The sequence below is a fragment of the Giraffa tippelskirchi genome, chromosome 1 (genome assembly GCF_054371585.1).
Source record: "Giraffa tippelskirchi isolate mGirTip1 chromosome 1, T2T-mGirTip1v1.2.pri, whole genome shotgun sequence".
NCBI classification, from domain to species: Eukaryota; Metazoa; Chordata; class Mammalia; order Artiodactyla; family Giraffidae; genus Giraffa; species Giraffa tippelskirchi.
In genome coordinates this window covers 40,943,834-40,960,135 of record NC_137275.1, presented here as the reverse complement: position 1 = coordinate 40,960,135, position 16,302 = coordinate 40,943,834, and the positions used below count along the sequence as shown (strand labels likewise).

The 16,302-nt window shown below is 37.0% G+C and overlaps 2 protein-coding genes across 8 annotated transcripts in view; one reads left to right on the top strand and one right to left on the bottom strand.

Annotated features, from left to right (window-relative positions):
* The window catches only part of POLR2B (RNA polymerase II subunit B), a 44,155-nt gene extending 31,255 nt beyond the window's left edge, over positions 1 to 12,900 (top strand). For 5 of the 6 annotated variants that reach the window (XM_081588255.1, XM_081588218.1, XM_081588247.1 and 2 more), the window contains 9 exons: positions 4,223 to 4,319; positions 5,452 to 5,546; positions 6,549 to 6,799; positions 6,880 to 6,969; positions 7,443 to 7,550; positions 8,440 to 8,553; positions 8,959 to 9,119; positions 11,933 to 12,128; positions 12,649 to 12,900. In XM_081588255.1, coding sequence (XP_081444381.1) covers positions 4,223 to 4,319; positions 5,452 to 5,546; positions 6,549 to 6,799; positions 6,880 to 6,969; positions 7,443 to 7,550; positions 8,440 to 8,553; positions 8,959 to 9,119; positions 11,933 to 12,128; positions 12,649 to 12,738 — 1,202 coding nt within the window. In that variant the 3' untranslated portion in view covers positions 12,739 to 12,900. Of the gene's footprint in view, positions 1 to 4,222; positions 4,320 to 5,451; positions 5,547 to 6,548; positions 6,800 to 6,879; positions 6,970 to 7,442; positions 7,602 to 8,382; positions 8,554 to 8,958; positions 9,120 to 11,932; positions 12,129 to 12,648 lie in introns of all 6 variants that reach the window. The other variant, XR_014081677.1, reaches the window with a different exon arrangement.
* The window catches only part of IGFBP7 (insulin like growth factor binding protein 7), a 71,886-nt gene continuing 68,399 nt past the window's right edge, over positions 12,816 to 16,302 (bottom strand). For both annotated transcript variants that reach the window (XR_014081688.1, XM_081588271.1), the window contains exons 3-5: positions 15,327 to 15,443; positions 14,546 to 14,672; positions 12,816 to 13,079 (exon numbers count right to left, since the gene is read on the bottom strand). Coding sequence is in view for 1 of the 2 variants with exons in the window: in XM_081588271.1 (XP_081444397.1) it covers positions 13,060 to 13,079; positions 14,546 to 14,672; positions 15,327 to 15,443 (264 nt within the window). In the remaining variant the exon portion in view is untranslated. The remainder of the gene's footprint in view (positions 13,080 to 14,545; positions 14,673 to 15,326; positions 15,444 to 16,302) is intronic.

Sequence of the window (16,302 nt, the reverse complement as noted above, 5' to 3'; positions counted from 1 at the left end):
CTCTTTAGTCTGAAACAGTTCTTTGGTCTTTCCTTGTCTCTTACGACCTTCACATTTTTGAAGAGTCCAGTCAAGTTACTTTATACATTGTCTCTCAATTTCAACTTGACTGTTGTTTCCCATCATTTATATTCAGGTTATGAATTCTTGGCAGGGCTAACAGAAGTAGTACTTCATTCCCACGGCATCGTGTCAGGAGGCATATGCTGTCTCTATGTCCCATTGTTAGTGATTCTAACTTTTATCATGTAATTAAGGTAGTGAATGTCAGGCTTCTCCACATTTTATTAATTATAAGTATTGTGTACTTGCTCAGTTTGATTCAGTCACTCAGTCACGTCCAACTCTGCGACCCCATGGACTGCAGCATGCCAGGCTTCCCTGTCTATCACAAACTCCTGGAGCTTGCTCAAACTCATGTCCATTGAGTTGGTGACGCTCTCCAACCATCTCATCCTCTGTTGTCCCCTTCTCCTGCCTTCAGTTTTTTCCAGCATCAGGGTCTTTTCCAGGCAGTCAGTTCTTCGCATCAGGTGGCCCAAGTATTGGAGTTTCAGCTTCAGCATCAGTCCTTCTAATGAATGTGTAGGACTGATTTCCTTTAGGATGGACTGATTGGATCTCCTCCCAGCCCAAGGGACTCTCAAGAGTCTTCTCCAACCCCACAGTTCAAAAGCATCAATTCTTCAGCGCTCAACTTTCTTTATGGTCCAACTCTCACATCCATACATGACTATTGGAAAAACCATAACTTTGACTAGACGGGCCCTTGTTGGCAAAGTAATGTCTCTGCTTTTTAATATGCTGTCTAGGTTGGTCATAGCTTTTCTTCCAAGGATCAAGTGTCTTAATTTCATGGCTGCAGTCACCATCTGCAGTGATTTTGGAATCCAAAAAAGAAAAGTCTGTCGTGTTTCCATTGTTTCCCCATCTATTTGCCATGAAGTGATGGGACTGGATGCCATGATCTTAGTTTTCTGAATGTTGAGTTTTAAGCCAGCTTTTTCACTCTTCTCTTTCACTTTCATCAAGAGGCTCTTTAGTTCCTTTTCGCTTTCTGCCATAAGGGTGGTGTTATCTGCATATCTGAAGTTATTGATATTTCTTCCAGCAGCAATCTTATTAAGTAAGTAATAAGTCTCTGTGAGAAGATACTTTGAGAGGATGTAAATATCCCATTTCTTATCTCACTTTCAGTCATTAGTTTACTGTGTTAGTGTTGCCAAATGGTGATCTTCTAGTTTTATCATTCTTTCCTTTTTGATGCTGAAGTTGTCCCAGATTTTCCAGTGAGAGCATCTTCAAGATGACTTTGTTAGGTCCTCATCATTCTTTAAGCACTTCCTTACCTTGTGTCTCATCTTGTGCTTTTCTTCCCCTAAACTTGGGCTTGGGCATTTCTTCTTTTAGTGAAGAATAGTGTGTGGAAACCAAAATCTGGGTGCTGGGCTTGCTCCTTGGTATTAGAATGTCATCATTTCTAGGTCCTTTCAGCTGACGGAACTAGGAAAATATATGTATACATATATGCCTCTCACTTTTAACTATTTTTATATCTATGTATACTAAAGAACCGTGAGTTTATACCATATCTCCCAGTACAACACTGTAGTGTTTATTTTAGAACTCCATTCTCTGACAGTGAGAAACCTGGCTCCCATTGTCCACAGTATGTTGAGTTATTTGCTACGTCTATTGATGTAACCAATCTCCTGACCCTCCTGGCTAAATAATTAGCTCTGTCCCTGCCTAGTATGCCAGCTGCATTGACCAAATTCTGATCTCTAAGGGGAAGGGGCAGATTGGGTTACCTTAAGTGATCTTTTGATTAGTATGATTCTTATTTCTGTAGGGTACTGTTACCTTGGATGGTATCTTCTGGGAGCAAAGATCCTTGTTGACAGTTCACCTTGATTTAAAGTGGGTCAGGGTACTTAGAGCTTCCTTAGTGCTGAGCTGAGGTTTGAAGTGGGTGGGGACAGAGTGACTGAAAGGGTTTGAGCCTGACTGACAGATGAATTGTAATCCTAGATTTCACATGTTGATAGTCTTTGAGATAACAGATAATGTTTTAAAAATTACTGGTATTTTTTGAGCAGTTTGTGAAATACCGTCCAAGGTACTTTACACATATTATTTCTAAGCATAATAAAAGCTTTGTGATGTTTTTTCATCTACAAACTGCCTCAAAGCTTTTGTGATGATTAAATGGTTACATCCACTTAAAACTCATGGCTTTGTGCCTAGCAGTTAATAAGGGAGAAACAAATGTTGGCTGATTAGTAATGGTGGTTGTATCCTCTCTGTTTTCCAAACGTGGAGACAGGATCAGAAAGGTTATTTGCCAGAAATTGTACAACTTATTTTGTAAACCCAGAATGCAAACTGGCTTTTTTTTTTAAAGACCAGAAATAGGTCTTTCCCCCATTTTCCTTTTTTGTTCTCTTTCCTCTTCACTACACTGTTTTTTGATTTGGGGCTTTTAAGCTAAGAAGAAAGTATTAGAAATAAAATTCAGAAGTTTACTGTTTTTAGCTAAATTTAGCTGATCTTTCAGACTTGCCTGCGTACCTTGGATAAAGGTTGTAGGATGGAGGGGGTTGCTTCCTGGGATGTAGTAGATATAGCGTGTGTGGGCTCTCAGGGGTTGTCACAGCAGAGGAGGAAAGCCCTACAAGGGCCAAGACCATTTAGCACCTACAGGCTGTGTCACCTGGACGAGAGGGAGGGCCGTAGGTAGCACTGTACGTCGTGAGGATGTGCAAGGGAAATCTTGCCCATTCCGTGTATCACAAACGTCACGTAAGTCCTGCTGCTGGCTTCCATAGCAGTAGGAGCACATCACATCTCCCAAGACCCTGGGATTTCTGCAAATTGTCATCTCTCTTCAGATTCCCCCCTACCTTGAGGATCCTGCCTCTTTATGTTCTTTCTCTGCTTTATACAGCTTGACCATGTTGATGGACACTTATGTTGCTTCCATACCTTAGCTATTATAAATAGTGCAGTTATGAACTTTGGGGTGTATGTATCTTTTTGAATTTGCGTTTTCATCTTTTCTGGATATGTGCTGAGGAGTGGAATTGCTGGATTATGTGGTAACTCTTGTTTTTTCTTTAGTTTGCTAATATTTTGTTGAGGGTTTTTGTGTCTGTGTTCATCAGGCATAATGGCCTGTAATTTTCTCTTTTTGTGGTATCTTTCTCTGGTTTTGATATCAGGGTCATGGTGGTCTTGTAGAATGAGTTTAGGGGTGTTCTGACCTCTGCAGCTTTTTGGAATAGTTTCAGGAGGATAGGTCTTAATTCTTCTCTAAATGTTTGATAGAATTCACCTCTGTAGCCATCTGGTCCTACTCTTTTGTCTGTTGGAAGTTTTTAAATCACAGTTTCAATTTTATTACTTGTGATTCGTCTGTTCATATTTTCTAGTTCTCCCCGGTTCAGTCTTTTTCTAAGAATTTGTCCATTTCTTCTAGGTTGTTCATTTTATTGGCATGTAGTCGCTTGTAGTAATCTCTTCTGACTCCTTGTATTTGTGTGGTGTTGGTTGTAGCTTGTCTGTTTTCGTATCTAATTTTTGATATGCGCCCTCACCCTTTTTTTCTTGATGAGTGTGGCTAAAGGTTTATCAATTTTGTTTGTCAGTACTTAATATTTTAAGTCTTAAGGTCTCATCAAAAGTAGTTTTGGCAGTAGCAACTAAATAAAATTGAGGTAGAAAAGATAATAGGGAGAGGATCTAGGAGCAGAGCAGGGCTGCGAAGAGAGGAGCAGGGTAGTACCAGGTGAAACTTAAAGTCAGGAGACAAGAGCTGGGACTTGATTCTGTTGTTTATTAACTTTGAGATCATGGATAAGTTTTATTTTGTTAGATCTTTCTAATAATGCAAATAATAATACTTGCCTTGTTTATGGCTCAGGGTTGTGGTGAGAATCATGAAACTTGGTTGGGGGAGGGATTTTATAAATATGCAGTTACATGTATATAATCACTGACTAGAAAGTAGATACATTGGGAGTGACTACTATTAGGATTTGCTTATATTAAACATTTAACCATCAGAGTAGTTTTCTCACAGATTGCTCTTCCAGGAGGAGTAGACTTTGACAGTTACCATGGTGAAAACATTTGTGTTAAATCAGATAGATTTAAAGGAAAGAGGTGATTTTTCTTTGTTTCTCATGTGATGCTTTAATGTTTGCTATTGAATATACTACAGGTATCAACTCAATTGTAGCCATTGCATCATACACTGGATATAATCAAGAAGACTCTGTTATCATGAATCGTTCAGCTGTAGACCGAGGCTTTTTCAGGTCAGCTATTTATAACAGTTTCCAAAATACAGATATAGTGGAAATACTAATATTTTAATTTTTTAAAAAAGTTTTTTAAAAATAGGTATGGAAACTTCCCTGGCAGTCCAGTGGTTAAGACTCTGTGCCTCCAATGCAGGGGGCATGTTTCCCCTGGTTGGGGAACTAAGATCCCATGTATCACATGGTACAGCCAAAAAAAAAAAAAAAGGTGTGACTTGTGTGTGTCCAAACTTTTTGGTGGTTTTGAATGTCAGGTGAGAAGAAATTTTGATCTGACACCAGAGAAATTTTTCTGTTAAGATAGGTAATCTGTCTCCATTCATAAAACTTTGTGGATACCTGTCAGACATAGGTTGTTGTATGGTTGCCTGTATAGGGGTTAAAATGGTGAAATCAGTGTCCTGCTCAGAAAGTGGAAAGCCTGACTGATGGTTCTGAACAACTAAAGACATTGCTTCTTGTATCTGAGTATTTTCAGGTACTAATATTTTAGTGCCCCCCCCCACCTTTTTTTGCAAGCAAATAAATATTTGCATTTAGATGATATAGAAATATCTAAAGAAGAAGTAAAGATAAACAAGAGTTTTAAGACCCTTAAATAACTACTGTTAAAATTATAGTATGTTTTCTTTTTCAGTCTTATTTTCAGTTATTCAGTTTGATTATCGTCAAACATTAATCACAAATCCATGGCATGTGAAAATCGGTTAAAAAACTGAGAATTTAGAAGAGAGGATAGATTTTTTTCTGTATAGTTGTCAGAAGATATCAGATCAGAGGTGGACATTATAGCTTAATATCATAAATTTCTCACTAGAAATACTGGGGCAGATCCTGGGTGACCATCTCTGAGGTGGGAGGGATTCTTATTTTAGGTCGAAGGTTGGACTTAGTCTTCCTGTTCTCACAGTTCAAGCTGTGTTAAAGGATCAAATGTTACATGGGTGACCTGTGTAGCAGCTCTTAGGACTTAAGTTTGACCCTTCATACAGTTAACTCCTGTCCTAGATTCATAGTTTAATTGCTATGATTAAAATTACCAGATATCAACTAAGTAAAAATTATTGGTATGTTCTAAGTTGTATTATTAAAGGAAAATAAAGTTCACTTTAGAACCATGTATTTTTAGGTCTGTTTTCTATCGATCATACAAAGAACAGGAATCTAAAAAAGGGTTTGATCAGGAAGAAGTTTTTGAGAAGCCTACACGTGAAACTTGCCAGGGTAAGTGATACTGACAGTGAAATTATGGAATTCAAAGTTAAATCCTGATTAGTTTTTCTGGGTTTTGTCTTCCCACCCTCCTTTTTGCAGTATGGCAGTATGTTTACCTGTCATTGTTAGAGCTTATATTTAAGGAAATAGATATATTGGCCAGAAGTCTTTATACCTGGAGTGGGCTTGCTATAGTCCTTCTATTCTGCTAGGTCCTGCATTGAGGAAGGCATTTAGAAAAGTAGAGAGGCCATGTAATTGCATGGGACACGCCCAGCCTCATTCTCACTTGTACCGTGTCCTGTCCCTTAGTTTATGTATTTGCATGGGAACTTCCTCCTCTCTTCACATTCTGATATGACCCTAGTGTTTGTCTGGCCACAGTATATGTATATATTTAGCAGATAAATAATGAGAGAATGTCTACAACTTTGTTTTCTTCTGAAAAACTCAGATTTATTTTCTAGTTACTATTTTTACAGACATTTAGAAGCTGTATACAGCTTTTGGGATGGATGGGATGTCCCGGGGGAATATCTGCTACAGTTTTGGCTTCTAATAGTATTGTATGAAGTAAAATGTTTTTGTATTCCCATTTCCTGTGGGTGCTTCTGTGTAGTAGTGAACTGATTTTCAGTGGAGTTAAGGTTACAGTTTAGATTGAAGTTTTCTGTGGGAGATTTTGTATAGAGGACATAGATAACTCTTTCTCATGTAATACAGGGAGCAAAAGATGGCAACACATTTATCCAAAGTCACTTAGCAAATGGAGAATCTTGATTTTCCAATACTCAGTCCAGTGTTTTTTTTTAAAGTTCAGAATCGTTTGTAATGTTTGGAATAAGGGCATGTTACTGTAACATGTGTTAGATATTCCTATGAACTTCTCTTTAGTTAAAACTGATATATATATTTGCTTTTTAATCTTTTTGAGAGAGGGATTATGTGACATTTTAAATACTTTTCTTTATGGTATTACCATTTCAGAGAATTCTGTCTCTTTCTTCTCAGGTATGAGACATGCTATTTATGACAAGCTGGATGATGATGGTTTGATAGCTCCTGGAGTTCGTGTATCAGGAGATGATGTTATTATAGGCAAAACAGTCACCTTGCCTGAAAATGAAGATGAATTGGAGGGCACTAATAGACGCTATACAAAGAGAGACTGTAGCACTTTTCTCAGGACTAGTGAGACGGGCATTGTGGATCAGGTTATGGTAACTCTCAACCAAGAAGGATATAAATTTTGTAAAATAAGGGTAAGTATAGCTTTGTCATATTGTTTTTTATAGAAAGTAAACCAGAATGACCTAACTAACTTATTTTTATGTGAATTCAGGTACGCTCTGTTAGAATTCCACAGATTGGAGACAAATTTGCTAGTCGACATGGTCAAAAGGGTACTTGTGGTATTCAGTATAGACAGGAGGTAGGTATCTTTCATCACCTCTGAATCACAGTTTTATTGATCATTTCATTAAAATGTGCTTTAACTTAAGAGCCCAGAGGCAGTAAAGGCTTGACTTTTAATTGTAGTGCTGAACAAGTAGGTGAACATCTGTGTTGAGGGCTTCCCAGGCGCCAGTGGTAAAGAACTCGCCTGCCAGTACAGGAGACATAAGAGCTACAGGTTCGATCCCTGGGTTGGGAAGATCCCCCGGAGGAGGACATGGCAACCCACTTTAGTATTCTTGCTTGAGAGTCCCATGGACAGAGGAGCCTGGCAGGCTACAGTCCATAGAGTCGTAAAGAGTCAGACATGACTGAAGCAACTTAGTTGCATGCATACTATGTTGAACAGAGTTTAGGACATAGAAAAGTTCAGATGAAGGCGAGTCAGTTCTAGTTCTGTAGCTAAGAGATTTAAGTTTTTAAAGTGTCTTTTAAAAAATTCCTTTATAGGATATGCCTTTCACCTGTGAAGGTATCACCCCCGATATCATCATAAATCCCCACGCCATCCCCTCTCGTATGACCATTGGTCACTTGATTGAATGTCTTCAAGGGAAGGTAAGAGATTTTCTTTAGAGATATAGGTCTCAAATTGATGTTTCTTCCAAAGTGTTAGGTGGTTTCTCTAATTCTGAGCCAGGGTACTGTGGAAAAAGCCAGTGTGATACTTACTTTCCTGCTTTTAAATTGGCTTGATTATGTCTGTCTTTTTGGAAAAATTTGCAAAGTTATGACTAAAAATTCTTGCAAAATTTCCTATATCCAGTCTTTGTATATATGGTTATTCTTTTGATTGGTTCTTTTCTGTAAGTGGTGGTTAGTTTATTGTGAACCTAATGGTTTTATAGCTGTAATATTAGCTATGCATGCATCTTTCAGTGGAGGTTTTCTATTTTTAAGGATCTTATTAAGGTAGAGTAGCTAAAGCTTAACACATGGATGGCTTGGTTTTAAGGATTAAAATGTCATCTTCCTTGAGTCATAGGAAATATTTGAGAGTCTCAGTCTTTTTGTATGTGGTCTCACCAGAGAGCTTCCTATTTGAAGGCTTAATAGGTAGTTTGTTCCATTTTATGTAAGATGCTAATAAAATGAACCTTATGATGTTACAGCTTTCCATAACATAGATAATTAAGTTAATTTGTAATCTTAAGTTCAAAATCTTCCCTTTTTTTTGCATTCTTGCACAGTTTCAATTCAGTTCTTGCAACACCCAAGTAGGTGAGTCAGTGACAGTGTTAACAGGACATATTCAAAGATATCCAGAAGCCAGGAGTAGAAGTGAGCTGGAATGCTCCTTACCATGGTGACCCCAATTCCATGACCCCAATCTTCTCTTTCTTAGAAAGGTTTTTTTTTTTTTTAACTGACTATATTTGTATTAACATAGACTTCTAAAGAGAGACAGAAGGAAGCAACCTTTTAAACATTATTTTTCTTTTTAAAGGTATCAGCTAACAAGGGTGAAATTGGTGATGCTACTCCGTTCAATGACGCTGTTAATGTGCAGAAGATTTCTAATCTTTTATCTGATTATGGCTACCATCTCAGAGGAAATGAGGTATGTTTGCTTTTACATTGGTAATTTGTTAAGTATATTCTTTTTTTGCACGTGTTATTTCATTCTTAAATAAATCTTTCATTGAAGTATACCACATACTTCAAATATATACATAAACCATAAATGTTCAGGTTGATAAATTTTCACAAAGTGAACACAGGTGTGACTGGCACCCAGATCTTGAAAAGGAAATTATCAGAATCCTTTTATGCCTGATGCTCTCTTGTGTCCCCTTCCAGTCACTACCTTTACACCCTCACCCCAAGGTAATTACTCCTTTTACAGCATAGATTATTTCAGTCTATTTTGATTTGTATAGAAATGGAATTGTATAGTATATGTACATATATTCTTTGAACTTGTTTAATAATATTAAGTCTGTACTTCAAAATATGCTTGTTTCAGGTCTTATACAATGGATTCACTGGTCGAAAAATCACATCACAGATTTTTATTGGCCCCACTTATTACCAGCGTTTGAAGCATATGGTGGATGATAAGATTCATTCTCGTGCTCGCGGACCTATTCAGATTCTTAATAGACAGCCCATGGAGGGTAGATCTCGGTAAGAGAGCTGCAATATCGATCTTATATAAAAGAATAGTTCTCATATTTCTTGGTTCCAGGATCCCAAAAGGCTTTTGTGTGGGAGTTGGTATCTTTTGATATTTATCATATTAGAAATTAAAACTGAGAAAGGTTTAAAATATTAATTACTTGGTTTAAAAAATAATAGTAACAAATCCATTATACATTAACATAGATAACATTTTAAGTGAAAAATATTTTTGAAATAAATTTAGTGATAAGTGACATTGGTTTATCTTTTTGCACATCTTCTTAATAAACTGGTTTGTGAGAAGATAGCTAGATTCTTGATTCTTGTGTTTGCTTCTGCATGTAATCCATTGCAGGATTTTATTTTTTATAATCAGCTATGTGAGGAAAATCTGACCTCACACAGATTTATGATTGAAAGGGAAGAATATTTTAGTAATTTTCAGGTGACTATGGTTTTTTTTTTTTTTTTTGATGCTGCACTAGACTGACAAGTTATCCTTTCTGAAAGGTTAATTGTGATGTAGACTCTGCAACCACTTAAGTGAATCTTTTATATTGAAATCCATTGGCCTGTCTTATACTTTGAGTGTATCTTTTATACTTACGTAGTTTCATAGTCTCATAATTGGCTATTTGGAAAATATTTTCATTGAGTTGTGTAGATTTTTACATGCTGACACGTTTCATTATACCAAAAAAAATTTTTCACATTTGTGAATATCACCACCGTGTCATCAGAAAGTTTTTAAGTATTTGGAAATTATCAAGCTCAGCGTGTTGGATAGAGGTTTTCTAAAATTCTCCTTTTTGATTGAAAACTCTGATTTTTAATCATTTACAACAGATATTTAAAATTGTTTTCCTTGAGTGAAAAAAATGTCTGCCAAATATCTTAAGTATGAATTAACATGGTGCTAATGTTGGCAGATTAACATAATTGGTGTCAGCTGTTTTTTCAAGTATAAAAGATATTCCATGATAAAAGTGACTACTTCAGAATTGTGCAAGCACTTTACTTCAAGACCACCATCTTTAGTATATAACAGAAGTGCCTTATGAGAACTCATTTTATCAGACTGTTAAAACTGTGTACTCAGGGGCCAAAATTGAATAAAACTAATTTTTTTACTGCTTCATTAATGACATTCTTTATATAAAACTGGTTTTCTCACCCTTCAGATACACTGGAGAATATGATTGCTAGTAAAGTATGGTTCTACCCACCTGATGTGTTCAGGTGCCAACAGTTTATTCAGTTACTTTTGCAGTGGTCAGTGCAAATGTCAACACAGTGAAAGAAGCAAATGTGTCATTAGTATTATAAATACAGTTTTCACCCTCAAGAGTCCACAGACCACACTCTCAGAACTCCTGCTTTAAAAGATTATAAAAGCAATCACAATACCTCCTTAATATTATTAAATATCTAGTGTTCAGATTTCCTTGACAGTTGCATAGCTTTTAAAAAATGTTTGTTGGTTTCAATTAGGATACAAATAAGGCCCATGCTTTGCAGTTGATTGATATGTCTCAAGTTTTTTTTCTTAATCTATGGGTTACCCTTCAACTTTTTTTCCTTGCGCTTTATTTGTTGAATTGTTTGTCAGGGAGGGTTTCTCACAGACTGGATTTTTTGAATTGTAGGATCTTAGTTCTCCAACCAGAGGTTGAACCTGGGCACCAGCAATGAAAGCGCAGAGTCCTAACCACCGGACTGCCAGGGAATTCCCTCTCACAGTCTGGATTTTTGTTGATTGCATTCCTGGGCTGTGTGTGCCTATTTCTTATAAATAGCTAATTGGATCTAGCGCCTTGATGAGGTGAAGGGTTTGTCTTCTTTAATAGTAATACTTAAAAGGCAGTATTCAAAATTGTATACTTTCCATATCTGGTTGTTTTTCTTTTGTGACTTTAGTAGCTATTAATGATCATTAATGTTCATTACCTAAAACCTTTAATTAAATAGGGATTGCAGACTGACGAGATTCTAATTTTATCATTCCTTCTTCATTTATTAGCTGGAATACTTTCATAGAGAGAAATTTTGTTTCATCATCTGGTTACCTGGTGACATAGTTCACGTAGTAAAAGACATAATAAATGCTTGATTCTTTCATTTACCAGTTTTCAAAATGATGAGTCGGTTACTTAGAATCCTCTAAAGCTGACCAAGTGTTTTCTTTTTAGTAATATCATTAGAAGCTCTTTGATCATTTGTATTTTATTAATATATATGTGTGTGTGTGTATATATATATTTCCATGAAACCATTCTTTATCTTTTATATAGAAGAATATTAAGGACGCCATCACCATCTACTTGCCTGGTCATCAGAACAATGCATTTCATTTCACTTACTAAGCTGGGGAAACCTGTGACTGATTCACCTGTTCTTTCCATTACTTTTGCCAATGTGCATTTATTGTTTCAGGTTTGATTGCTTGGGAGTCTCATTCATGGAGAAGCTACTTTATTTAGATTAACTTTTATTATTAAATTTTTAGCATACAGATGAATTCTAATAAGTTAAATGATAATCTTACAAAATTTTATTCTGTACGTCATTGTATTTTATTTGAAGAAGTATAAGCTATACTTAAACTAATGTGTTTACTCTGTTTGGGGGCCTTCTAGTGCACATCAAATAGTTGGTAGACTTCTCAGCCTCCTAACCATGTTGACAGAATACAAGAGTAGAAAAATTGGAGTCTAGTTCTCATTCTTTACTAATGTTACTTTTTATACTTGCCATTAGTCGAAGTGGTATTGATAATAGAAAATCAGTACAAAATAGCCTGTTGTTTTTTCCTATAATAGTGATGGTGGCTTGCGTTTTGGAGAAATGGAACGAGACTGTCAGATTGCCCATGGAGCAGCCCAGTTTTTAAGGGAAAGATTGTTTGAGGCATCAGATCCATATCAGGTTCATGTTTGCAATCTTTGTGGAATAATGGCAATTGCTAACACCAGGACCCATACATATGAATGCAGGGGCTGCCGAAATAAAACCCAGGTATGTACAGACATTCCTAGCAGTTACTATCTATTTAGGATATAACCGTGTTTGCCTAATCATCCAGGCAGATCTAGTGTGGTGAACAGATTGGTGTTTTCACAATTTTGGTAGCATTTTTCTATAAGATTCCTGGTTTTAAATGAAGAAAAAGATATCAATTCTGGTTTTCTAAAACTAGTTTAAGTTAAGTTTTAGCGTGGTAATTTCTCTAAGCTGTTCATCTTTTGGAAATAATAAGATCTTGTACAAGGAATTTTAAACAATGAGTTTTTTTTTTTTTTTTTTAAAACCTTTTCATTGAGAAGGGTGACTATAAATTAAGTCTGACAGAAAGGGTAAAATACCAAAGCCTGTTACGAGAAAGAGACACCATAGGCCAAGGTGGATAGGATGAGTGTTAGCAACCCACTCATTTGTTCATCGCCTCTAGTACCAAGTCTGTGGCTTTTCCTGGGGTAGGGAAGTGGGGTTGCTTCAATACAGCTTTGCTAATTACCTCTTTTTTCTCCTCCCCCAGATCTCTTTGGTTCGAATGCCTTATGCATGCAAGCTGTTGTTTCAGGAACTCATGTCCATGAGTATTGCACCTCGAATGATGAGTGTTTAGCTCTTTTAAAAATTTTTGTGTCTTGTTTCTATGATACAGCTTAAAAAAATTTTTTTTTAAACAAAAATGTACTGCGCTGTGAGAAAACACATTTTATTTGTTTTGTTTAATGATATGCATGCTTTTCTTCTGTAAATAGACAATAAATTTTTGTAGATAGTCTTGGTGTGTTATCTTAATTTCGTATTTCACTGTGTAAAATCAGTGAATATAGCTAAAGTGTTAGTGGACTGGATGAAAAGAAACTGGTTACTAGGCAAGAACGGGGCTGTAGTTACCCATGACTACTTTTAGCTATGTAGACTAATACATTCTGCAGGTTTACAGCTCAGCACCTTCACCTGTTAACAAAAAAAAAAAAGATAAAAATTAGTTACACGTATAGATATGGTTTGATTTTCTAATTTTGAGGTAGTGTAGTGTTTCCAAATAAATGAAGATGTTAAAATGTGGGAATAAAGAATGTGTGAGGATAAATTGATACGGTGGATGGTGGGAGAGCTCTTTGAATTTGAACTACTTGTATATGATTTTTAGATGTGGAAGGTGATTTTGTTGTACTGGTCCATCTGTAAGAGATGGACCTTATTATAGAACTGGGAGAAGCACATTTCATAGATGAGCAAGATAAGCTAGAGAGAGGCTAAGGAACTTTCCTTTGTCTTCCAGTTCTTATTCAGAATTGAAAGTGGAATAATCAGTGGCAGAGCTGAGGCTCAAATACATGCCTCTGAGCTACTGCTGTTTGTTCCATCACTTGGCTTGACACATCTTGGCTGAAAAGAATCTGACCAAACACAGCTTTACTTCATATTTCTTCCTTTCATACCACAGCTGAGTGGTCCACACAGTGGAATGGTTTTTACAAATGCTCACAATAAATTTTGTTATTTTTGGCTTAAGAAAAACCCAGTTCAGACATCAGTCTAACAGAACTATATAAATGGAAAGTAGCATGACTCTCATCCCGCCAGGATGAGTGCTTAAGAGGAAGAGTTTTGACAGTGAAGTGGATAGAGGCAGAACAGAATTGAATACCCGCCAATATACTCTTTCAGGTTTTTTCTTATAAAAGCTCAAAGTGAAGGACCAGAATTGTCTACAAATCATTTCCTTTTAAGTGGGAATTTAATAGTCACAACATCAAGGAAAATGTGGTGAAGATAGATAGAAAGTTATGGGAAATATAAACCATTCTAATCAGGTTTGAGTTTTGACTCTTACATGTAAGATAAAGTGAAAGCATCTAAGTCATAATAATAGCATTCCATCAACCACTGAATGTTCTTTTGGAGCCATGCACTCTAAATTTTGATTGCATACTTAATGCCATTCCCTTGTGGATTCCTAACATCATAGAATTTCATTAAGAGCTGTCTGACACTTTTATACTTGGTTCCGTGCTTTACTAGACAGAAGCACTAAGGAAACAAATGTTAGTTGCTCAGTTGTATCTGACTCTTCTGCGACCCCATGGACTGTAGCCCACTAGGCTCCTCTGTCCATGAGATTCTCCAGGCAAGAATACTGGAATGGGTTGCCATTCCCTTCTCCAGGGGATCTTCGCAACCCAGGGATCAAACCCAGGTCTCCCACATTGCAGGCAGATTTTTTTACTGCCTGAGCCATAGGGAAGCCCAAACAAAAGCACTGCTGCTGCTGCTGCTGCTAAGTCACTTCAGTCGTGTCCGACTCTGTGCGACCCCATAGACGGCAGCCCACCAGGCTCCGCCATCCCTGGGATTCTCCAGGCAAGAATACTGGAGTGGCTAGTCATTTTTAAATGCTTATGAGATTTATTACCTACCTTTTTTCACTGGTATTTCATGTAAGGCATCAACCACTGTAATTTTTGCTGATGCTGAAGCCTGTCCTTGGGAATTGGATGCATGGCACTCATATTCTCCGGCGTCTTCCTTACTAAGAGGAGATACCTGTGAAAGAAAAGATCTTCAGTTTCTCTGTGGTGGTTATCTTTTTCCAGTGGCCTCAATTAAGTCATTTCATAAGTTTCCTAACATGACCAGGGGGTTCATGGCAAAGATACTGCTAGAAATAGTACTAGTCCTGTGCTAGAAGTAATTATGTAGCTATCAAATGCTCTGCCAAGAGGATTCCTACTATGAGAAAAAGCCATGGACAACTTTAGATCACAGTGCATAAGTTAAAAACAGGATAGGTGCACATATCCTTGTTTGAGGGAGACCTTGGTGTAGGGTATGTGATCTAAGAACTAGGGACACTAACCTTGCATGTCCATGGCTATCAAAGGTCAAGTAAAATAAAGTAATAACTGATCAAAATAATGCTTGGGTCATTCAGTTCCCTTTTGCTTTGAACTCCTAGGGGGCAAAAATTGGTTCTCGTTTATTTGGTTGTTTCCAAAACATCCTAATAAAACTCCAGGTGTTTTTTTTTTTTTTCAAGTTTTCTCTGAAAGAGAAACAGCTGCTCTGTGGTAAGACTGTTCTAAAGAGATGTGGAAGAGCAGGCAAATACTCTGAGCCTGGCAGTACATTAGGCACCTTCACCAGGTTTGCTGTATCTTAATTCTAAGAGTGAAATATTTGTCAGCTCTTGGTACTCACCAGCACCCAGCCAGTAACTTCATGCTTTTCTGGACCACCCCGGGTCTGAATGGCCAGGTTGTCTCGGTCGCCAGGCAAGAGTTCGGTTCTTTGAACTCCATAGTGACCCCTTTTTACCTGCAAAAAAAACGGGGAGGCGGGGGAACAATCTGAGTTCTCTGCACTGAATCATCAACTTGGAAGTGGCCAGTATTTCTAGAATTGCACAGGGTATACATCAGAATTTCTAACTGGATTAAACCTAGCAGTTTCCATATTACTCTCTCCTAAATACTTACGTGGAATATACATTCTCTTTTATTCCTTCCTCTAAGCTTGTATATTTAAAATTAATGTGTTTTTTTTTTTTTTTTGCATGCTTGGGGAATATAAACTCATACTTTCCTGCCACTGGCTACCATCATTCACTCATACCCTTGTAAATTCTGCTTGTCAGTGTTGGGCCTTGTCTGCCATATGCCATTTTGACAAACTTGTCACCGTCTTAGGTTTGATACTTTGGGACCTTGTGTAACGGCCCAACTCCTGGAGCTCTTCCTCTAACAGCCTCATCAATAGAAAATAACGAGTCCAAAGCCAATACCATTACTTTGTTTGGAGGGCTAAGGGTTTGTTCATCAAATGATTTACTAAAAGGCCTGAGAGCAAAAATGCCTGTCAAGTACAAGCTGTCATTGTTCTCTTACAACAAAATTTGGTGCATATCCCTGTGCATGTTATGATGAGATTCAGAAAGATGAAGAAAAAACTCAGTTTCCTTGGCTTGAGGCCACTAGTGAATACTTCTATTTTCCTCCCCTCATTTAAAAAGGCAAACTATTAATATGTGTTCATTATATAAACTTTGGAAAATATTATATAAAGATTCACAAAACAAAACTTGCCCATAACCTCTCCATATATATACATTTAGCATAAATTTCTAGAAGCAGAATTGTTGAGACACAGTATAAATATTTTAAGGCTTGTGATAATG